Consider the following 25,643-nt stretch of genomic DNA (forward strand, 5'->3'; position numbering starts at 1 on the left):
GGAACCAACTAAAAAACCCTGAGCGAGAGGTTGTGATTTTTTATTTTTTGAAAAACATGCAGGCTTCATTACCATCACCTGCTGCCTCCTGTCATTCCTGGGATGGATTACTTAAATTCACTGTGGCTCATTTCTCTCCTCAAAAGATTGAAGCTGGTTTAGAATTTCATAGCCCTCAGGATAGGTAGCATCTGTAATCCTGAGCTATAGTCTGTGATCCTCACCAGTACCTGAATGGGATTTCAGGTGTTGCTTCTGGTCCATAAAATGTGAAATGGTTTATTTGTGATACAGGCACCCCTCCCTGCAATGTGCTGCTGGCATGGCAGTCCTTGGGGAGCAGCAGGTGGAGCCACATTTGCATTAGGAAGGATTCATCCCCCTCCTTGATGTAGATCTCTCACTTGCAAACTCCTTCCACCTCTGGATCTGTAAGGGCTTAAGATAAATTGTTGCATTCCCATTACAGAAGAATTGCCATCAAAAACAGTAGCAGAGGATTCTGAGAGGTGGAGGTGGGTTTTATTTCTCTGTTGCTCGAATTGCAACAAGGGAATATGAGAAATACCAACCACTATAAACTTTGAAACACAATCACCTAACAGCTGACAGTGACCTTGTTGAGCACGGACACACCTGCAACCATTTGCTTTTCCTCTTGATCCTATTAGCAATGTTCTAGCCCATGTCACTGTTTTCTGCAATGAATGTTCAATATTTGAAGTAACTTGGAACAAGGCATTCCCTTCTGATAATAGCATTTAAAAGAATAGTTTCAACAATTACTCTTTCATGGCCCAGGATTAAAGGTGTAGTGATCCACTGCAGTAAGATTGCCTTACTTTAAGCCAGAGGGTGTCAAACAAACAACCAAGTTTGCACTGCTTTGTAGGAAACTACAGAATGGCTCCAAGGGGGACAAGATTGCTGTCAGATATTGTTTTATGTCAAAAAATACAGGTTTTTGTCTAATGATGAACTGCAGTGAATTCCAAAGGGAGGGATTAATAGATGACATTTACATTCATCCATGTATTACAGGCATGTTTCAAAAAAAAAAGAAATCAAAGAGTTGTATACTGGTAAAACTGTGGAAGGCTGCTGCTTTTATTTCAGATCAGAAGATTTCATGAACCCAGAGTTCATCTGTTTTTTGCAAATAGAAAAAACTGTTTACAAAAAGATAATACCTTTCTCTAAAAGCTTCATTTTTCTTAGTTAAAGAGCAATTTTTTTTGCTTCAGGTTTTATTTTCTTTTAGATCTGTAATGGTTGTGAATGAGATAATGGAATAACATTGTGATTCAGCTCCTCCTTGAAAAATGTAAATAATTCCTCTGGTATTGGCCTCATGAAGAATAATAGCACTAAATACATGGATCCTTGCAGTAAATGCAAAGTCAGTTTTGGCTCAAGCAAAGGCCAGCTCCAATATTTTGATTGGCATTAATTCTAATTACTCAATGGCACACTCTCGGATTTTTTTCCACTCACTGTTGCCATGATGAAACACATGGCAGATGTATTTCTCGGTCTGTTAGCACCTTGCAATGAGCCATTAACACGTTACTGTTTTTCTCCCCTGTGTCTTTCTCCTAGGAATTATGTCTGACCACCAGTTTGGAAACCAGTTTATGTGCAGTGTGGTTGCATCCCACGTGAGCCATCTCCCGACTACAAACCTCAGTTTTGTTTGGATTGCTCCGCCTGCAGGGACGGGCTGTGTCAACTTCATGTACGTACACACGCAAAGGGAATAGAACAAAATCATTTTGGAGATAATGAAATGATCTAACCTGCTCACACTGTGTCTGGGTAAAGAGTCAGTCAGAATAAACTGCAAAGTGAAGACTTCAATATGAAGTGAAAATATTAAGTTCTTCCTGGCTGAACAGTTTCTGTGCATATTAGGACTTTATATTTTCAAAGCACGTAGGAAGGAGATAGTGGTTTGTAATGTAGCATGTCATCAGAGAAATAACAATACAAGTCTATCATTTAAACAGAAATTGATTCTTCTTAGTTATTAATCATATTATCGATCCTTTAAGTATATAGGTCATTTGTACTGACCTAATTTTTTAACTATTGCATCTAGTATGAGTTAGAACATCTGACACATACATTATTCGAATTGTAAGCATCAACATAAAATATAAGTATTTGAAAGTAGTCATGCTCAAGTATTTACTGTTCCTAATTATAAACACTTCCGACTTCTGCTGAACAAAGAATAACCAAGAGGCTTTTTTTGGTAATTTCTTTTAAAGACCTAAGTAATCGTTTGATGATTTAGTACCAACAAAATACATAGCTTAACTTGAATTATTAGCATATATATTACTGTATGTTACCTTCAAGTTATTTCTAATTATTTGTCCCAGAATTTTGGTACATCAGATTTGAGAGAAAAAATACACCCAGAGTGCAGCTGAACGTAGGAAACGTTTCAGTTTTGACACGTTCAGGGAAAAAAAGGCAAACTGCTCCCTAATTCACTAAGCAAATAATTGCAACATTTCAGAGGCATTTTCAGTGTTTCTCTGACGGTCCTGTTGTCAAAACAAGCCTTCCTTTGAGTATTATTCCCATTCAATCTGTACTGGGAAGCTGTAGGTAAGTCCTCCACATAATCAAGTTGTTTTACTGTTGCGAAAATTAAAAAATGAGCAACTGACTTCTTTGAGAACATAAGTTGCTGATGGTGAGCACAGTACTTTTTGATTGATTTACCTGTGTCTTTGATATTTCACTTTACCCACATGATGCACTTTTTTTTGCCTGTATTGTCAGGATATAATATTTATTAGCTGTGATGACAATCTCAAGGCAGTTTTATTTCTAACTCTTTTCTTCTAAACATTTAATAGTAAACTGGGGGAAAAATTAGCTTTGATGGGTGGTAACTAAATTCTGAGAATTTATTTGTAGCATATACAACAGTTGTATATAACTTGAGGAAGTCTGTTAACTATGGGGTTTTTTCTGTGGAAAATCTGTGAATTTTATATTTCCTTTAATTCCTTTCTAAAAATAGTTTCCTTTGTTGATCAAGTTGGAGCAGTTAAAATTTGTTCTTTGAGCTGCCTGTACATCTTCTCTGCGTACTTTTGCCTATTCCCTTACTTTGTCGAATTCTTTTGTTTCCCTGGTATTCAAGAAATAATTGTTGAATTGTTGGTCCTAACTTGCACAGTGACTGCCAATGTGTTTGTGTATGAGATGTGGCCCTCCACTGTGATTTTTGAGGTCAGTTTACAAAGTCATTCATTTTCCTGTGACTGATTTTTTTTTTGGTGATTTCGTATTGCGGTTTTTTGTTCATAGTTGCCATTGTTGAAGAAGAAGTGACATTTACCTCTACAGAAATACAAATACTACTATGGCTGCTGATTTCCATTTAAATGAAATTAAAGGGATATTTTCAAAGGCAATCTGTGCTTGCCTATCTTGAAATCCATGGAAGGTTCAACATTGTCTTCAGTGGAAACAGAGTTAGATTAGCGCTAAAGTTTTGGAAATCCAACTTGTAATTCCCTATTTATATGAATCATAATCCACCTCTTCAGCATTAGCACCCCTTCAAAAAGGGTGGTGTTTGCACTATATTAGTAAAGTCCTTAGCCACGCTGCAGTGTACAGGACATACATAGCAGAAATCTGAATTTATTCTTGACTATGTAATTTGCAGTATGGATGTAAGCATAAAACTGGCAGGGCTGAAAGGTCCGATCCTGCATGGAGGAGCCCAGCACCACAGCTGCTCCCAGGGTCCCTGGCCCATGTGACTGTCAGTCTCATGGCTTTTCAGAATGCCTCACACCATGGTATAAGGATACTCCATGGGTTATAGTGTTTTGTCTTTGAGGATGAGCAAAATGATGCAGTTATATCAGTTTGGTTTCCCACAGAACAAATTCAGATGGGAGGGGAAGACTCAGCTTCTCTGAAGTTGGTGTTTACTCCAGGATCACACTTTGCTGCAGGACTACTGAGTAAACGTGATCAGCAGTTGAAGGAAATACAAGGAGGAGAAATATGTTTTACCTCTAATCCTCCTTCTCAGTTTTTCTTCTGCTATCCACACTTTCTTGCCTCAGCTGGTGTTTCCCCTGCTAACTAAATCACAAGTTGCAGTAAACAAGGCTATTTTTGTCGTGCGGTGTTAGTCTCCCTGCTTTACCCAGTTTCCTGACTTCAGGAGTTCCAAAGAATTGGCTCTACCTTTTTTATCTCCCTTTATAGCAAATAATAAGCAAGATATTTTAACACTTTAAAATTAATATGTAGTTTAAATTTAATATGTATAACAGTTAATATGTTAAATTGAATTAATTTTAAGTTTAATTTAGTATAAATTAAAAGTATTTACAAAATGTACCCAAATTTATAGACTCTGACAACAGTGCAATATAGGTAAGAGCTTTCTGTGCTGTTTGTTGCCAATATGTCTGTGATTCAGATTAGCTCATTAGTCTACGACCTCTCTGGGGATGGATAATAAGGTTATTAATTAGCACTAGCCTTGGCGTGCGATTTTTGCAGTGTTGATATCTCTCCCTGGATGATTCCTATGAGGAACTGGACAAAGGTCATCAGGCAAATCTCTCACAGGTCAATGCACAGCTAGCTTTTATTAACTGCACACACTATTGACCTGTTCTGGCTTCCACTGGAACAGTGGCACAGATGTGACACAGAGAAGTCATAACCCTATAGACATCATGGGGGAAATTCCCTTTCACTTCATCTGTGTCTTTTGGTGTGCTCTTCTAAAGCTCAGTCCTGAAAAAGATTGAACCCTTAAGAAGCAAGATTTGTGTGGTGATGCTGTCGGTCTGTCCTTCCTTGTAGCTCTTGCACCCATTGGTAACCACATAAATGTGACAAAGGGGTTGAGGTCTCAAGATACTAAGTTTCATAAAAATCAGTAACCAGGTATACCATTTATACCAGTAAATTTGGACATTCCCCCAACAGTTCTGCCTGCTACAACAATTTATCTATAAACTGCCAGAAATATTCTTGGCATAAATGTGTCAGTTTCCAGTTACCGGCCCACCCTGAATTTCCCAGTCGTGGCTAAGGAGGATGGCTTCTGGCCATGTTTAGTTTACCAAAATAGCCAGTGAGAGACACACAAAGTACTGCTGCTGTTGCAGGAAAGAAGGGCTAGCAAAGCATGAGGGGAAGTGAGAATGCTGTGGGGAGGGATGCAGGCCACAGTTCTGGAGTGGGCTCCTGCAAGGAAGATGGGCTTATTCCTGGGTATGAATAATGCCCCTGTGAGATGCAGGGGCACAGCAAATTGGGATTCATACCTCATACACCAGCGTGGCAGCACAGCACTCAGTTTCTTTCCTGCCCCACTGGAATATTCCTCATCTCTGCAGTTTGATGTAGTCTAGTTCTTTCCGTTGCACACAGTGATGTGCCACTGTTGGATCTGAATGTAAAGCTATGTGATGGAGCCAAGCATCTTTCCTTGGCTCAGTGTTTCGCTCAGCAAGCCTTCCCCCCAGTTCCACCAGGACAAGGGATGATGTAGAGTCTTGTGCTCCATGGGGGAAGGTGGTTGGAGACAATAGCCATTTTTTTTAATGCTAATCATGTGTAAACTTATTTTCACTCTGTTTTCTGGTGGGTTTTTTTTCCCAAAGTACCTTTTCATGGCTACTAAATAAATATGCAGAAATACACTTCTAAGAGAACCACTGAATGCTGCCGGTGTCCCTGTAGTACATCTTGTTGTAATACTTAAGGGTGTTTTCACCATACATACTTTCAGCTCAGTTGAGGAAATAAAAGTAAAATACATCATTTATTGGAGAATAGTTGTCTTAGCAATAACTTTGGACTATCTTCAAGAGGTGTTGAACACCAGGACCTCCTAAGCAAATTGCCAGGATATGTAAATGCTCTTTACCACCACAAAATAGTAGGTCCTCCTTTACACTAACAAGTAATATCTCTGATTGTGTGCAAATTTGTAAAACATTCTCTATATAATCCTTCAGCTAGGTTTCGCAGTTTGTAATTTCTGCTCTAAGCTCACACTAACCTAGTTAAAGCTCAGCCTGTCAGCAGGGATAATAATGGCTGTTAAGCAGGGTGGCACGCTGGGCTGTATCTTAGATTGTTGAGCCTGTTGTTTTATAGATGGCTTAACTTACTAGTTTGCAAAAGTGATAAAGCTGACCTAAATAGCAAAAGCATATTGTGTTTTGACCAGCAGCATGGTTTATTGCAGAAATTCCAGTTATTGTATTAAATAGAATTGGTGACTATAGAAATTACCTAGAAAAATAAGTATTTTTCTTATATAGCCTTTTATTTTAGTCTTTGAACAGGTGTCTAATAATTACAATTGAGTCTATACATATATTCACTATAGCTTTCATTAATAGTGGACTGGACTTCTGCGAAGCTCTCTGCCTGAGTCTGTAGGCAATGTCTAATAACCCACGTAAGGGATATGACCCATCACAACTGATCTTAATATTCTGTACACTGAGAAGTCCTTGAAAGTGCTAAAAGGCCCAATCATATATTATGTGACACCCAATTAGCACAGCTTATGGTGCAAATGGCTAAAAGGGAACAGGAATAGCTGTGTGGTGTCCCCCTGTGGAGACAGAGGTAAGAGAGCTGTGGTGGCCAAGGCAGGGCACTGGCACATCACTTCTCCTGAGGCAGGAGCAACCGGTTCTCAGCATAGCTCCAGGAAAATGTTTGGGACTGAATGCTGAAGCAGACAGCTGAACTATTGCGTTTGTCAGTGAGAGTATGTCTTTTCCCAAGCTTACAACTCCTTTCTGGGAAGTTTGAAGTACCCTGTCCAGAACTGGTCTTTTCGTGCCCACGTGTTTAAGCCTGTTTCAGGACCTGGCAGTGATGTTAATGTATGAACTTGAATATCATGCTGTTCAAACACTACAGAACATAAAGACAGTGTTTGAGAGACTCGGTTACCTATTTAAAGCATTTATAGAAAACCTATGATAATAATTATGGAAATATTGAATAAACATCCAAGAAGATTACACGGTTTGCTATATTAGTCCTCCAGCCAGGGTAGGAAAGGGCTATATTGCCTGAAGGAATCACATTCCCCTGGTAAACCACTTGGTTAAACTGTCATTTAAGACACACAATTTACTGCGTTTTTTTCAATTGTTTGACAGAAATACAGAGGATAATCTTCAAGATTAAATACACAACTACTCTATACACAATGATAATACACACAGATACTAACATGAAAGTAAACAGAAAACAGCAAATATCAGAAATGAGGTCCCTTAGGTCCCTTGCATTTATATATGATTAACCAATTCTTAATTATATTGTCATATAAGTTTTTCTCCCTCATCTTCTCATGATGTCACAAAATTGTACCCTGAAATATAGTGTTGTTCATGGCATCCTACTTGCTGCTATGATTTGAAATCCATGCAGTCAGTTGAACATATGAAAACATTAATGTACAGACAGCCTTGACTTTGGGGTTCTGTGAAGCAGCAGCTCCCTGCTTCAGATAAGTGCTGCACTTCTCTTCCTACTCTTTATGGCAAGATAAGGGTGAAGCAGGTTATTTCATACTACTCTTTATGATATTGGTGGACTCTGAGTCAAGGGATGTGCAGGCAGCACCAAATTAGGTACAGTCCTTGTTTACAGTCAGGGTAGTTCCGATGTTAGCCCAGTGTTTCAGTCATTTTTTGTATTTTCATATTGCTTATAACTTATGCTTTGTGGAAAAAAAAAGTCATTAGTAATTGTTCCTTGTTTGTGTGTCAGTCTAGTGGAACTATGAAGAAAAATTACTCCTTTGCTTGGTTTTCCACTTCCCTGGGTAGAGGCATTGTTGTGCCGTCAATCAGCATTATGTGTAATATTCTGAAAATCATAAGCCAATATTTGATTCAGATCTTGGCTCTGTTCTCCTGTCCCATTTTGATGTGGTGCCCAGATTACCTCCTTTATCTTCTGTGTTCGTTAATTTTCCAGTGAAACGCAAACACTGTGCAGGGAATCATTGTGGCTCCTCTAAGTTCGACCCCAAACAGCAAAGACTCATCTGACTGTGCAGAATTAGATTTAACTTGTCTGTTAGTTTTGTCTGAGTTTTGTCTATTTTGTGTAAAGCAAACAAAGATGACCAATGAGGAATTACGGGTGTTTTCAGAAACTTTGTTAACAGAAGATGGTAGCACAAACTGTGGTGGTGAGTATTCAGAAGTGTTCAGAGCAAAGCAAGAAAATCATGAGAGGGGATGGAAACAGGCTGCACCTAATTTTCCACCCCTCAAAAGGGTTTTCAGTTGTTTTCTGGAGATAGGATATGTAAATACTCCAAGTAGGTATTTTTATGAGCTGTGTGTTTGTAACTCTCTTGAGAGTTCATGGGGGTGGCAATCTGGTACCACAGACATTCAGAGCCTGAAATTCAGTTCTACATCTAGAGAGAGGTACCTGCAGGTGCAGAAGGTCTCTATATCTCTACTAGTTTCCTTAGGACGTTCCAAATTATTGTAATACATTTAGGCAGCTAAATTTAGCCCTAGATCTCCACTGACCAAGATGTATCACTATCTGCCTAGCTCACATATGGATCTTTATATGGGCACATTTTTCAAGATTTTTTAGACCTGAATTTGAATCCCATCCAGACAGACTCAGCTGCCTAAACATAAGCACCAAGTACCAAGCCATGAAAATGAATTTTTCATCCCCACCACCCTTAACATTCAGTAGCTTTGTCTGTGTCAAGAATTTCCAATGAGTGGGCTGTTCAACAGTTGAATCTGATGAAAGGTATGAATAAAAATGGCAACTTTGTAAAGTTCATAAAATCTTGCAACTGTTTTCCTTTTTCCTTGGAGGTAAAATCTACTGTCTAATATTCTTTTAGTAGACTGACACACCTACTAAAAGCCCACTTTAATGAGAGGACTGCTCAGTTTTTAACCTTTTCTCCAAGTTTGCAGGCAACTGACCACTTGCTATTTTAGGCTCCTCATGCTGTGTAGTAGATGTGACAAAAGCAGAACCCACAAAGCCAGAAAGAATGGATATGCGAACACAAAGTAAAAGCACATGAAAATTCTGTTGGCGTTAGTTGAACTTAATTCCAAAGGTGAGCAAAAAGCTTAAAATCCTACTTCAATTAACATTATGCAATGCCAGAATAGAAACTGCAAGATTATACAGTATTAGGATGGTTTCTTTTCTTTGTGTGATGCAAATTTATTATATCACATACTTGTATGATAGCAGAAGGTAGCTCAATATAGCCTTTGGCTACTCTATTAAAATTTTTTTGTGGTTCCATGTAGGACTCTGATACCTCCTGCATGAAATAAAATGAAATTCAGTCGTTTTCTACTGGTATTATCTAAACAGTAAAATAATAATAAATAATCTAAATAATAAAATTGTCATGGTGAGTATTACTTCCCTTCTTACAAATGTTCATCTGGCAATTCTAGAAGCAGAGATTAGATTTTACTTTCTTCCCTTTCTGCACAATGTTTTTGTGCATGAGACCATCAATCCACAATCCGTGGTTCAATTATCAGTAGTTGTGTTTAAAATTCTCTCTTGAACTCTGAAAAAAACTTCTCTCCAGTCTAACCTCAGGGTTATTTTTCAGAACATATTTTAGTTCATCAACAGCATAAATCTTTGTTTCATTTAAAGAGTTGCTTTGTCTTCCCTTTTTCTCAAGATGGCTTAATTTTGAAAACGTGACTAGAGTACAGAATATATTACATGCACTCCAAACACTTTGTTTCCACTAAGAGGTTTCCTCTATACCAGAGGAATTGAATGAAATGTCTTTTGGCTACAATAATTGAACAATAACAACCCTTTCAAAATTATATCCTAGAAGAAATACGCTTAATGAAATAGGCATGAAACAGTTTTGGTGAACTCTTTTGAAAATGTTAGTTATAGAAAGAGTGAGCACTAAACATACATAAAACGATTCTCTACAGGTAAACATATAGTGCATAAAAACATAAGTACAGGCAAAGGTAAAGGACAATTTTAAGAAATGTTTTAGGAAGTTAAATTTCAGGCCTGCAGACAACCATGTCTGCATGGAAGCCCTTTGCACCTCTGGAATGTCTCACTGGTTGATTGATAGAGCCTGACCATTTCAGTGCCATCTCTCAAGCAGAAAATGTGTCCAGTGGATGAATGAGTTGAGATAAGTGCATTGTCTGTATACTTCTTAGGAAGTACTTGACTTCTTGCAAGGGACTATTACTAAATAACTTGGTGAAGAGCTCAATACTGTGGGATGCTGACCCCTGTTTTTGATCCAGCAGAGCAATCGTGCATGTTTGTGCTGTCATCAAAGGAACAAATAACAATTTTTGTATTTTTTAAAATTCATGCCTTCAGATTACTTGTTTGAAATTTTGGGTTGTTCGTGTACACAGGCAAAGACATACAAGCATGTTCTGTTCATATTCTCAGTTCAAAAATGTTAACTTTCTTTTCTCACATTGTTTGCTTGGATGAACCCTAATAGAGTGATATACATATATACAATATTAATATTCAGCAAGACTTCCTGTATGTATATATAATGTGAAAACTTGGGTATGATGAATGTGAAGATCCAGTAAGATAAAAAAAATAAAAAATTTCTCCCTCTGTCTGTACTGCAGTGGTCTCCTTACAGCAAGTTCTAGCAAAAGTTTAGAAATGAAAGAAACTTTATACTTGAAGATGTAAAAAACATTAGATTAGCTTTTGCTGCTCTCACAGTGGGAAAATTTGGATTTGAGTATTCAGAATGAACATGACTTCAAACTAGCTGACAGAGTGAGCTCTAAAACATCTCTCATAATTATTGTTTAAACTATACTTAAAAATAGGGTGTATCCCTTCCTTCTCGGTTCAAGAAATTCAAATCTATTATTAATATTTAAATAATTCTTGTCTGTGGATATAAAGTAGAATATAATTCAATCTGCCTATAATTAAAAATGTAAAAATATTACAGTAGTATTATATATAAAACATTACCAGATAAACATTCAAATGTAATAATCCTTCAATAACCTCAGTATACACATTATACTAATGTCATCAGAATGGAGTTGTGCTACTAATCGATAGTATCTGTCTTTACTTGATTTTTTTTTTTACAGTATTCACAGATGACAGTTAATTCTTCTGATGTCAGTTTTTCATACAAAAATTGCTTGTATGCAGTGGTCTGTGTGTGATCATATTGTAGTCTAAAAACTCATGAACACTGTTCTCTAGAACCAAAGACCTCTAAGGTTGAAAGAACTCTAAAACTTGCAGAGGTTTCTAACACAATTATTGTTTGGCAGGTAAAAGAGAAAATATAGAGAGGGGAATGAAATAGTTTATAATAATTTCCTTGCTTTGTTTTTCTTCCATTCTTGACATTAGAGAGGATTAAACCAGAAATTTTTAATAGCTCTCTCCCTTTTTCTCCAGTGTTTTGCACTATTTGACTTTTGGAAAAATGGAAGTCATTCCCAAACAACTTGTTACCAGGTGTCATTGCTTAGACTGTGTGGCTGTGACATATTTGTGGGCCTGTGAGCTGTTTGGGGCAGAGGCAACGTCACAGTGGGAGATGTTGTTCCAGCCAACTATTGCACATCAACTGCTCAGCGGTTCCTGGTGAGCAGCAGCTCAGTCATGGCACCAGAAGCCTGAGACAGGTATCAGGATGACACCTGCTCTTCTAATGATGACATAGAGATGTTGTAATGGTGGATACCATAATGATGTTGTTGTGACGTGCTCATCATCACAGCAGCTCTCAGTGAAAGTTCTATTCCATACTGCTGTGATACAGAAGAATTATTGCCTAGAAGAAGGCTTGGAGATCCCACACTAATTTAAATAATAATAAATTTTAGTTTAAAAGCAAATTATTGAAGTAATTCACATGCTGTTTTCTGGCTCTTGTTGTTGATTAACAGCTGTTCTCACTACATATTCTACAGGTACAATGCCACTGTAACATTTAGTTTTTTCCTAAGATGGCATTGTATTCCTTATCGTTCTGGAGTGGCTTGGATCTTTTAGTTCTTATTAGAAATGTAAGAAATACAACATTTTCTGTTATAGCCTTCCAAATATCCCTCTTAGATCAACATAAGCTCTTTAGCGCAAGTAGTAATGTATATTCACTTGAGCCATTTTCTGTGAAAACCCCATTTTTAGAGTCTTAAAGAGTAAGCAGCTCTCCAGCAATCTCACCCAAGCAGAGAAGAGTTTAAAATAGCAAGTTTGAAGAAATGAATAATGAAAGAAAGTTAATCTCTTTGTCTTTATTTTCAGTACTTCAGTAGTCTGAGGTCAGATTTTGCCCACATTCAACACGTCAGTTGCAGTTAGGAGCTAAAAACATGCCACAGAAATTCAGCCAGCTCCTATCGGCATTAGTGTTTATGCAATGGATTATAACTGATATGAGCAAATTACTTTGCAGAACCTACTTACACATTCAAAGAGTAATGTCCTAAACATCCTAAAATACAAAAGATAAACAGTAGAAACACTTCCAATTTACATCACAGACAGTTTGGCAAAGCAGTGAAGATGTCAGGGCCATAATTTGAATGATGGTTTTAACACTCAAATAGAGAGAGAATATGTATGGTGAGGTAAGCTGCATAAAGCCTTTCTTCTAAATCCAGATGTAGGCATTAACTCACATATTTGAGATGGCATGCTTATTTGCTAAGTGCAAAGATGGTTAGAAAAAGGCTTTCCCGACTGAGGATAAAAGCTAGAGTACTCTTTAATTTTGGTTACTGCCAAGCTTATTTCAACAACCACAATAGTTATTTGGCTTTGTACCAAAAAGTGGCAATACAGTACTTACATGTCTATGGATCAAAATTAGATGAAAAATTACTGTTTCTCATCTCCAAAGCCATTTGCCACACATTTTATAGGCCTCAAGATGCCTTTTGTAATATGTGATAACAGAGCCAACTGAAGCATCTGCCTGGGAAGAGATTACTTTAATTATGGACTCAATGTCCTATTTTCTGCAAGTGTTCCCCAGAGAATTTCCTACTGCTGGATGAGAGATGTTATGATGCACATTAAAACCTACAAGTCAAACAAAAGAGGTTGTAAAAGTGAGACCAGGACACCCATAGAGTCCCCCCTCTTGTACTCAGTGGCTAAAAAAATAACCCTGAATTCTGTGATGATAAGTTTTTAATTAATCTAACACCTGTTTAAATAAATTTCCTATATATAGAGAGAGAAAAAAAATGAATGTTAAAAAACTTACATCCTTTTCCTTATTATGTTTTGTAAATTGATGGTATATAAAACTCTTTAAAACGCTCCTGTTCTCTTTTTAATTTTTTAATGTAGTAGTTACTAATGATGTCATGTGAAAAATGCAGCAAAGAGGTTCCTTGTTAGCTTCCATTTTTGTAACATGAAGTTTCTTGTCATTAAGAATTCATTTGCCTTCCACTGTAGTATCATTAATCACAATTAACTCACTTGATATTAAAGTGGATGTGCTGTATACTCCTATAGAAATTCTGAGTAAATCACCATTGATTTAGCACAGTTTAATAGATACTTAAAATATTTGTAATTCTCTCATTATCAGTTAGAAGAAAGCCTAGAGATCTTCATTAGCAGCTGCTGCAATGATGAGCTAAAAGTTTTTCTTTACACAAAATATGATGGAAGAGCTTCAATGATGGCTTGAAGATGCTGTGACAGCATGTGAAGTGGTGGGAAACTTCCTTAGAATTTGTAAAATTGCCAAAATTAAAAAGGAAAATAACATCTCCACAAGACACTGAATTTTAAAAACAACAACAAAAAACCCAAACAAACAAAAAACTATTTGAAGTGTATTTAAATATTTAAATCTGATAGTATTTGAGAGTAATGCATCTTTGATCCTGTACAATAATTAGAAAGGTTTATTCTCTAAAAAGAGTAGAGTTTGTCCTTTATAAATAATATCGATTAGCATCAGGGATTTTTCAGCTTGCTAATTTTATAGTAACTGTCTGTACTGAAGCAAAACCAAATCTAAATATAATGTTAAATGGAGAGTACTTCTCTGGGCTGGGGGAAGGTAGTATGGAGATCTACAGCTTAGCAAATGGAAGAATTTATCTAGCCCTGCAGCTACCAGCCCCAGAAGGAGCTCCTTTCCTGGGGGAACTGAGCTTGTCAGGTAGGGGTCATCACACATGTTTCTACTTCATGGTTTCCAACATCATTTTAGGTGCATGGGGAATACCTGCTCCAAGCTTGGTCTCTGCTGACATATAGGCTAAGTTTGTAAACCCTGTCACAGCATGATGTGCAGTGTCTGTGGCTCAGAAATACTTGATCTGCATCTGAATTTGGATTTGGAAGTGGAGGCATCTGTTCTCTCTGGGCTCATTAAGTTGCATGATGTAAGCTTTAGGAAGTGAATGGAGAAAGGTGAAATACTGTAGATGGTTTTTCCTGGAGCCATTCTGGGTTAGGAGGAGATGGAGTTCAGCTCTCTGCTGACTACAACATGGTGTGACATCCTAAATTCCACAGAGACACATAGACTCCTGCCCCATGGAAGGGTTTAGGAATAAAATTTAGATCTCTTGCCTATCTGCTAGACTTTTCCTTTTTGTTGGGTGTTTGTTTGTTCTGACTCTGTCCTCTGGCTGTAAGCTGTGTGGTGCCAGGGTTTAGTGGAAACTTTTGGCACATAAATAAGTGGGAAAAGCACCCCTCTGTGAAGGAAGATCCTTGGACCAACCTTGGACAAACGTGGACACTGACTGAATATCATCTGTTTCCAGGCTTGCTGCTTTGCCTTTTGGTCTGTTACTGAAAAGCTGGAGGAAAGGGTCACGGATATTCATGGTTTACTGAAGTGACCCAGGCCACTTCTCTTGGACCTGGATTCAGGACATTGTTCAGTGGTAGATGTGGGGGACCACGGCTGGTCAGTCACTGGTGTCACTTCTGAGAGTTCGGGAGAGACCCTCTCCCTTCATCAGGCTGTGAAGACTACACATGCCTGAATCCCTAAGCCTGGGAAACTTTCCATGGGGCACCCTGGTGCATCTAGAGCTCGGCTTCCTCGGCTGCTCTCCCAGGCTCGTGTGCCCTACATAGCACCAGATCCCCTTGCGGCACTTGAATCATGCTGAAAGTCATGTAAAATTTCAACTGTGATTTCTGCAAGGGCAAACATTTCAGCTGTGACACTTTGCTTTGCCAGAAGCCATGAAATCTGTTCGGATATTTTCCTGCTTGCCAGGGAGAGCTGACCTTTCCTTCGGGTGAAGTGCCCAGTTTTGGAGCTATTGTCCCTTTGCTCTCAGAGCTGGCACTGTTTCGGGGGTCACCAATGTTCTTAGCCAGAGGTTTGTGTTTTAAATAGTATGGGCAATTAGGTCATCATTCCAATTACCTATGTGCAAACTGCTGTCTTTTTTGTTTCAAAAAAGATTCCAAGAGGCTGGACTTCTGCTGTTACTTAATATGATGGAATGCCATTATTTCAAGAAAGGTGTGTCTCCCAGTGGCTTTGAGAAATTAGTTTCTTACTCTGTAGAGCCTTTAACTTATTAGGGGTCTTTTTTTTTCTGGTTGTTCTCAGCATCAAGAGTCCTAGAGTCAGGTGAGTAAAGGGATGGAAAAGATAGCTCTGTGTCTGAGTTGCTCTTTGCACTGTCAGCTAATGTTGGCTGTACCTCACATCCCTCTCCTGCTGGTTTAACCTGGCTATGATGGTAACTGCTGGGAGGTCTCTGCCCATCTGGACAGGAAGCAACAACTGTGCTATGGTGGCTCCTGACTCCTCCACCAGAAGAGATCTGCAGTGTCGACTGCATGGGGAAGGGAGAACACGGTGTTTCAATCCCCCTCTCTCTTTCAAAGCCAGTGAGGTGTCCCTCGACTGGGAACCACTAGTTTAATGCTGTAAGCCATTGTCCATGCTGACAGATGAGGAATGTTGGCTTTATTTCTTATGGATGGAGGGCAAATAGATCTGGAGTCCATGATGACACTATCTTTGTTCTGAGGTACTGAGGATACACTGTATTTTATCCACCCTGTGCAAGGACTATGGTACCTTTTACTAGGGAATATGAAATGTGGTCTAACAAATACTTCTCTTTGTGTAGCATTTTCTCTAACATAACAATTCCTCTTTTTTTTTTTTTTTAATCTCCCCTCCGATAATGCACAGAACATCCATTACAGCTTTTTCTCCTTCTTACAAGGTTGATTCATAGCTTTCCTCTGGCAGCAACATACCCAGCAATAGTGAAAAATTTCATAATGCTGGCAGAGCACTGTGGTCCCCACAAGTCATTCTTCAGAAAAGTGTAAATTATTTAATGTCGAATTTCTAAAAATGAGTGCATTTCTCATGTATCAATTAGTACATTTATTTGTGCCTTTAAAGACATGACCATTGTGATATTGAAGTAAAATTTAAATCTAAATTTGCAGTGCCATATGGCACAACCTGTAGACTCTAAGACTCTGGGAGTTCACGCATTAGGTTGCCAGACTGACGTGGTGGATAAGTAGATTGTCATAAAAGTAATTAGTTTCAGTGCATATAGATTGCACTTGGCCTTTTTTTTGTTGTTAAGCTTTTCAGGGTTGATCTTTTAATGCTTTGTTGTGATGCAAAAACAAAGCATCTCAAGAGGATGCTTTATGGCTACAAATTTTTAGTATGTGTTTGCTGAATGAAATAAAAATCAAAAAGATCTCACTCCTGCTAATATTTAGGATATATCAGGAATGGCTAATTATATTTGTAAGGATATTTCTGTGGTTGATTTCTAACCCACCAGGGATATAACTAGTAGCTAGGTTTGCTGTCTGTGACTGTGTTCAAAGCTCTGGATTAGTTTTGGCTACAAGCCCCATGGACTAGGAGAAGAAATAAAGAGTAAATTTTAAAAATCACAAACAAGTACTTCTGGGGTTGACTGATGTTGTGTAATGTGATACAGATGACTATTACATGGCTCAGTAGAGGCAGTTTAGTTGGAGTAGTTTAGTTCAGTAAATGTAGTTAGTTTGCATGGGCAACTCACTTCTCTAGATCTCTGCCTCACAGGTAGTCAAGGTGAATTTCAAAGCAGGAGGTTTGACTCACTTTCAGCAGCAGGGCTTTTCTCTTGCAGAATGTGACTTGGAATGTGAATTCCCAGCTGGAGCTACAAGGGAGTGCCAATGCCAGGACAGAGCAATTAATGATCCTTTTGACCTGAGAGCCAGTCCTGGAGCCGTGTGCGCCCTGGAACTCCTAAGGTTGTGGCGCATGTCTTGTGGCTCTCAGCTGTGTGGAGGTTTTTGTGTGTAGCTGATAGATTTGGGAGCACTGAACACCCAGTGACAGAGGGAAAGGGAAGGATACAAACTTCAGCTGAAACAGGAACACTAAAACAAGTTTACAAAGTTTTTATGAGTTTCCTTAGATTTCCAGACAGTAACAAAATCATAGAGTAAGTGAAGCTCAGTGTTTGCAGGTGCTTTGCACTGCTCCACTTAGCATGCTTTACTAATATCTTTAAACTTTCAGATTATATTTGAAAAGTTAATAAATAGAATTTTAATAAATCCTGTTCCTTTTCTTTTTTCTTTTTTTTTTTCCTTTAAATTGGTGAAATAATGTCATTGGGTCTTGCTCTGTGTGTGAAAGTGTGAGTGCAGAATACATTTCATGGTTGATTTATGAGCCCCTTGAAAATATGGTTTATAATGAAATTCCAACAAGCCCTTAACAAAATTAGCATAACAAATAGCAATGTAATAATACCTTTCATGTCTGTGCATTCCTGCAGATTCACTCTCACTGAGCACTTGCCAAAGACCAGAGCACTTCCAGCCGGGGCTGGGCAGCACAGTCGGAGAATGTGCCCGCAGGAGGCTGCCTGCCTGCTGCACGGGTGTGAAGTTATAGATTCAGAGAGTCTGTATGGGCAAAGTTAAATCAGCAGTAATGCTAGCAAAATAATATCAAACTAAGAATACCTGTCTTTAGCTGAAGTTATTGCTGGTCTACTAAGGCAAAACATGAGAAGTGTAACTTTTGCTGCTGGCAGTACTTAATTTCAGGGTTTTGTTAGAATTAGGAAATATAGCTGAGATGGTAGCTAGAAAACTAGTAATGGCTTGGTCTATCATTGTTCATATGAGAAGTCTATATTTATATTTTAAAGCTTTATTTTGTTGAGATTTACAGTTGAGCCTGATCTCTTCAGACAGGGATCCTGATGCTTTGCCTTGTTATTTGCTTGTAATATACGAGATAACTTTCTGCTGCTGTGTTTCTTTGGAACATTTTGGTTTTGCATAGAATAACCTGTGCCAAAGCTGGATAACTGACTCAAGATTTTTTTTTTTTTTTTTTTTTTAATACAGAAAAGTCTAGGCTATGGACATCTCAGATTTAACATATGTAACACCAGTGGTTTGTCACTAGGAATTTTGAGGGCATTATACTGACCTCAATCTGCTCACACAACCACTGAAACAAATTAAAGAGCAAAAGTACTATGCAGCTGTTAGTGTGTAAAGGGCTGTTGGAGGCTGTTGAAATACAAAGCAAGAAATAGACCTACAGAGAGTAGCATAGTCTTTGGTGTCCTGGCAAAGATACACAGTTAGGGATAGATGAAGTTAAATTTTAGCATTGAGGTTCATATACACAGAGTATAATTACATTCTCATTCTAAAATCATAGTGCAAACAATGTTGGACTAAGTGGTATCTTTTCAAAGAAGTTAAAATGGGAGATATAATTCCAGATGGGATAGTTAGAAAGAACTGTTTACTGTGTTTCCCATTGGCATATTGTTAGGATTATTTTGGGAAATACAAAAATGGGTGGAAACAGAAAAAACCAGTCTGGGAAATAAAAAGGAGGAGTGAGCTTGTGGTGAGACAGCAAAGCTCGTAGGGATGCAGGTTAAACCACGCCTGGGAAGAGTTTGTGCAGAAAGTGAGCACCTTGCCTACAGAAATTTGGAAAAAGTAGAAATCCTTGAGTGACAATTTTATTATTCTTCCAGAGAAGTTTTTGGTTAATTTTACTGGCATGTCTATGCCTGTGGCAATCCTCAAATTTCCACTATTAAAATGTCAGGTTAGGAGGTGACTCAGTACAGGAGATCATTGGGTTTTCCTGGGATGAAGAGCAGATATAAAACAGTTCAGAGAAACCCAAACTCAGACTTGACAGATCCTATTGTAATATTCAAGCAATTTTATTTCTTTTATTTAAACACTATTTGGTAACTAAGTTTTATCTTCATATATGAAATAGGGACAGTGTCCATCTCCTGCACTGAGCTTCCTGCACTGAGCCTTCAGCTTTCTCACCCTCATTTTTAATAGCAGAATTTGTTCTTTTGTTAATAGACTTATGAAGGAATAAAACAGCCACCCTGAGTGCAATAGCATACAAATTGGTTTTTTCCATTTTTTTTGACTAGCTAGGCTAAGTATCCTGAAGGAGGGATATTCGGGCTTCAGCCAGCATGGTCAGTACATGGTCCATTAACCAGATTTCTTAGGCTTACAGTCTTGCTCTTTTTAGCACAATTACTTTTCTCTCATCATGTCCTCTGTAGCCATTAGCAGATCCAACAAGGAGGGAGAGATGTTTGTGCACAACTTTGCGAGGGCTTCCCTTTTGGGATCATATGTCAGGACTGGGCTTCAGTTCATGGGGAATCAAACTTCTTTTATGTTGTTAGATGCGTGACACAGCTCATGACCTACACAATAGGGTCATAATACAGCTCTACAGTTGCTACCTCACAAATTACACAGCATATGAAACCGGATCGCTAAAGGACTCAAAAATCTGTAACAAGAAAGTATGATTGGAGGTTGTTTTACTACTTCTCAGACACAGACAAAAAGATACCAAAATTGTGCTGGGTAATTCCAGAAAAGTCAACACCTGAAGTTTAATTTGCCCAAATACTACAAAGTAGACCAGAAGAAACAAATTATCTGGTTTCACTGTCAAAGACTCTAAACCATAACTCTTAACAGTCTTTAATTTCGAATGCTTTGTAAATTAATCATTCATTGCCCTCCAGTTTTAATTTTCTTAAGGATAATATTTCTTAATCTCTGTTAGGCCAGATTCTGCTATGTTAAATCACATTGCACAGGACAGTATTGCTGCATAGTGAAATGTAGTGTGAGTATTGGTGTTCACATAGGACACAAGAGCTTCTCATGGAATAAGGTGCTGATAACTCACAGTGAAAGGACTCTCAGGACCTGGGTCTTCATATTTAGTTGAAGAGCTGCAACAGCACTACTGGTTGTTGGGATAGTTGCCTGTGCAGTCAAGTCAGTAGCTTGTAGAAACAGGTGGACAACGCCAAAATGCAGGTGCTGGAAGTGGTTTAACACACTGTGTTCTTGGGTTGTGTCAAGGACGACATAACTCCTACATTTTTTTTTTGCAGTCTGTGTCTTGTTTTAAAGAAAGAAGGTCTAATCCAAACCCAGCTAATCTGATAAATATGATGTGATTTGATGAAATTTCTTGGTCAGAAGTTTCACGCTTTTACTAGAAATGGCAGGTATTTATAATTTGCTGCACAAGGAGTTTTCATGTTTTAGCATAATTTAGAGTGAATTAATGGCATGTTATTTATTGCCTAATGCTCTGTAGGAGTGATTTATAAAGCCATGTTCTGCACTGCTCGTTACTTTGTATTCTCTGTGTTAGGTGTATCATCAATATCATTAAATGAATTCTTGGTGACATTGCTCTGGAACTATGGGTTTTGATACAAGGGTAACAGAACATAAATCAAGAATTATGTTTAATTCATAAGAGGCACCAATCTCTCATTTAGGTGTAGGCTAGTCTAGAAGGTGTCAAAAATATGCTTTACAATACCTTTTGTGATTGCATTTCAGACCCTCTCTGTATGCCCTTATGTTCTCTGTGAGAATAATAGATAGCAATACAGTGCAGTTTGTCAAGTGAATAACATTTGTGGTTTTGTATATTTGGGTGCAAATGTTATTATTATTTTTACCACAAGCCAAAAAAGAATATATTTACATGAATATAATTAAAACTATTCTTAAGGGAATCTGTAAATTTAAAGACAAGTCTTGCCCATTCTGTGCAATAAATATTATTGTTAATTATTTAAATTACACTTTAAAAATCTAATACTTTCTAGTGTTTCTTACTGTTATTTTTACTTCTTTCCTTGCAGAAATATAAACAAACATTTATATTAGTATTTCTTTCCTTATCTCTTTAAATTTGAATTAGTGCATTGAAATCCAGTGCTTTGAAAAACCTATCAGAATATTTAACTACTATCTGCTTGCTTTTTACAAATTCTATGTAAATATTTCTGTTCCCTTTGGCTTTTGTAAAAAAAAATTAGTCTTACAGAGCCTAAATTTAGGACTAGCACTGACTTGAAAATGCACTTTTACCTCGCTATCACTCCAAGTGTATATCAACTCTTGACAGTATCATTCACATATAATGGTAGTTTTGAAGCAAGAAGATTTAACTCTGTGCCGATGATGCAGTTTAATTGGAAGTGTTAATTATGCAGGAACTATGGATCCCTCCAGTGCTGTCATTTGCTGGAGGTTTGCTCATTGCCTAGATTCAAAAAGCAGGACATGTTCTCTTTGACATTTCTTGGAGTTAATGAAATAGTTATCACATATTTTAAATGACTGAAAAGAATTACATTCATGTGAGAATACTAACATTTACACCTAAATCAAAACTAGAAAAAAACATGTTTTGTGAAAATGGAGCAATACTTTTTGTTAACTATTTAAAATATTTGTTCTCAGTGGAAATAAAGTACAATAAAACAAATAACATATCATTGGAAAAGGAGAGAAATCAGACTTCAGGCTCCTTATGCCCCAGCTTTCATGCCCTATCCTGTGTGCCCTTTCATTCAGATTTTCTAACATTTGTTAGAATGAGAAAAAAAATCAATTTAAATATGTGACGAAGTTTTGGACACAAACCTGGAAGAGATTGTTGGGGTTTTTTTAAATTTTCGCTTAAAAATAAACTGGAATGGGACTTTTTGGCTTAATATTTTCATTGTTACCTTGGTTTTGCAATTGAAAACTCTACCCAGTTTGTAAACAACACTTACGTACTCTTCTATAACAAAAAGCCTCTGTATGTGAAAATTAGAAATTCCCATTAGTATTTTATTGATCCCAAATCTTCCAAAAATGCTTTATCCTGACCACCTGACACCTACGAACCTTCCCTCCCTCTGGAGGGTGCTGAGTGATGTTAAGGTGAGTTTTGGGAAGGTGTGTGGACTTTGAAGGATCCCTTGGTCTCAGGACATTGTGGCCCACAGATTTCCAGATCTCCCTTACAGCACACTGGGTGTCACTCCCACCCCTGCTGCCAGCCATAGCCAAACTGCAGCAGACTATTTTGGGACACCTTTTGCCCAGTTTTGCAAAGAAAACAGAGATTTGGTTCGTTGTGGCATCCTTAGGCAAGGCAAAAGGGTGCTCAGCAAAGAGCTGTCATGTACCTACTTAATGACACTAATGGGCTCAAGACCACAGAGCTCCTTTAGGATCAGAGGTTAATGGTGCAGTAACTAACTGCAAGCTCATTTCATCTACTAGTGCTTCGGAAATAACAATGACTGGGGTAATTTTTCTTCATTATGTTGTATGTCCTTTGATTAGGAGGGTTATGTTCTAAAATGAGTAACTGCTATACATGGTGATACAGTGCAGATCCATTTCATGGGCAACTGTCCAGTTTTCAAACAGTCACTAATATTAAAATTTTCTGTCACCAGCATTAAAAGGTGCCTGTGTCAGTTAAAAACAGGAAGACAAAACACGCAGGGAAATTTGATTTAATTTAGCCTAAGATGTATTTCTGGAGTGATATGGCTGTCTGTCCATCCCTCTTTTTCCTTGCACTAGTTATTTCTGAACTTGTAGGTCCATTCCAATGAAAGTTGACAGCGGCTTAAGAGTCTTAAATATATTAACTTTGATCTTTGAATATAGAGGATCATGCTGAATAAAACACTGGGAAGGATTATTATATGCAAATGGAGAAAAATTTTGAGGCAGCTCATGCTTGGCAAGAAGCTCCAGCTGAGCACGTTTTAGCAAAGTCCTCCTCAGCCGGGAGGAGGTCGGGTTAAGAGACCAAGAGAAAGATTATACCAATGTAACTGCAAGTGATGAGCTTTCTGTGGTTTAGAAATCACTGCTCCTTACTTCAGGTGGGGAATGACCATGTACATGCTTCCACTGCATGGAGTTGCACAGGAAAATACATTAAGTTAAACCAGTACCAAATAAACTCATAGTAGAATCAGGAAGCAGCATCATTCAGCATACCTGACATCAGGAATGCAGAAATGGATTCATGAGTTTAAGAATGCAAGGCTTTAAACTGGATCTTTTTTTTTTTTAAAGTACATTCCCCAAAATTAAAATGGCATTTTCTTATTTATTTTGATACAAGTTTCAGAAATGTTAATACATATGAATGTTTTTTTCAAATCATGAATAGTGTTCTAAAGAGACTATTAAGAAATATAGTTGCAGTTCATTTAAAATATAGTTCAACAGCACCAATATTTATGCTGTAAATAATAAAGCTTAGCCTTTGAAAAGCAAATACTTTCTGAAATGTAATGTATTTTGTTGTGCATAATGAAGGATATGAAGTAGTCTGGAAAAAAAAGAGCAGTTTCAATCTTGCTTCCTAAACCCAACTGAACGAAGTTTTTTGCTGTGTTCTTATTGGTAAACCCCTCAAAAGACCAAATAAGAGCATGAAATGTATTGAAGAACAATTTTCCACCTGACAGCTGCAAAAAAAGTAAGGTATTTCCCTGAAGCAAGACAACATGAAAATTTTTGTGTCAAGCACAGATGAAAAGATTTGTGAATGGAAACTTGCAGAAGACTTATGTTCTGGTTTACTAAATGTATCTGAAAATAATTATTATGTTTTCTATTTAATTTAGGAGTTATGATAATTTTTCATATATTTCATAAAAAGTCAATAATACAGCCAGAACAATGTTTAGATGGAAACATATTGAGATATAGAAATAAATATACCATTTGAAATTCTGAAGCTAAAAGGTGCATGTTAACATGTGTCCACCAAGTATTATTAATATATAAACCCAGGTCTTTAGTTTAAATGCAAGGAATTGGCCTCAGGTCAACAAAATTAATAAAAAAAGGGGATGGGCAGCAATGTCATACAAGGAATCCAGACTTACTATGAGCTGTTCGATTGAGGGATCCTCAGAAATGGATGCACCTGGAAGCTAAAAGGCATAGAGCACCAGCTGTATTTTAAAACATTTTATTTGTTGTTTGCAATATATTGTTTTTAACAGTCTTCATACTGGAATAACATAGAGTTATCTTTGCCAGTGGGTGAAGTCTGCCTGTTTTCTTAATATGTGCCGAACAAGTGGTACTGCAGAGTTACTGCTGCTATTTTTGCAGTGTTGTTTTTAGATGCTGTTCTCAGATATTCTTGTTTTCTTCTAAATTGATAATTCTATCTCTGTCATCCACATGCCTTTACCAGTTAACAGTTTACTTCTATTCCTTCCATCTGTTTGATGTGTCTTGCTTCAAGTCTTTTGTTGCACAGCCGCATCCATCCCATCCATAGGTACAAGGCACCTTCTAGCTTATGTTATTTTGTTTTACCATTGCAGTTGTTCGAGATTTCAGCCATTCTCTGTGCAGACGTTTGGTTTTTTTTCCAGAGATCAACAGATATTTGGTGACCATTTGGTACCATTACGTACCTTGGAGTACCTTCCATCAAATCCAGTATCTGTTAGGAATCCATCCGTAACAGCAATGGTCAGTTTTACTTAGACTACACTAGGAAGATTAATCTCAGGGGTGGGATGTCACTGCTTCACATTGCCAGGGGACTCTGTCTGGAGCCAATACTTCAGATATTTTTGCCAAAGGGAGTGCTCAGAAGAACCAAGGTTTTAGAAAACCTGTCTGATTTACCCTGACATTTGTGAATTTATCCCGAGTAGCTTATAGGAAGTGTCTCTTCCCTAAGGGTACAGGGGACTGTACTAGATGGAGCAGTGGACCTACTACTCTGAGTTCCTCAGATGAAGAGGAGAGATATGCGAGAACAAACCCACAGTTTTTATTGTTGTATACTTGATGCAGCATTTTTAAAAAATCTTTAAAACTGTGACACTCTGAAAACCCCATTAGAATTTCATTTTTGAGAAGAGATCATCTTTTATTGTTGTGTTAGCTCAAGTTTGAAGTTTTATTAATCAACCATAAACTTCTTAGCTACACAAATTACAGATGAATTTCTCTAATTTCCAGCACCCCTCTGTTGTGTACAGCACCAGATGTGCAAGTCTCCAGTGAATGCCTTCATCTGAAATATTTGGAATTTGGGATTCCAGACATGGGAGTTTGAGCTCCCAAGCAGTATTTCATGTAACAAAGCAATAATTATTTGTGTGTATTTGAAAAGTTCACCTTCCTGGCAACATTGAACTGAATTCCCAATGTATTTCTTCTGATTGGAAACTGTCATTAGCAAATAA

At 37.7% G+C, this 25,643-nt stretch overlaps 1 protein-coding gene across 1 annotated transcript in view; it reads left to right on the forward strand.

The window, feature by feature from the left end:
- RELN (reelin) overlaps positions 1–25,643 on the forward strand; it is a 236,001-nt gene that overhangs the window by 80,423 nt on the left and 129,935 nt on the right. The window contains exon 3 of the mRNA XM_039379451.1: positions 1,600–1,735. Within this exon, the coding sequence (XP_039235385.1) occupies positions 1,600–1,735 (136 nt within the window). The remainder of the gene's footprint in view (positions 1–1,599; positions 1,736–25,643) is intronic.

The sequence above is a fragment of the Pipra filicauda genome, unplaced genomic scaffold (assembly GCF_003945595.2).
Source record: "Pipra filicauda isolate LSUMZ 115617 unplaced genomic scaffold, ASM394559v2 scaffold167_size3244652_pilon, whole genome shotgun sequence".
Taxonomy (NCBI): Eukaryota; Metazoa; Chordata; class Aves; order Passeriformes; family Pipridae; genus Pipra; species Pipra filicauda.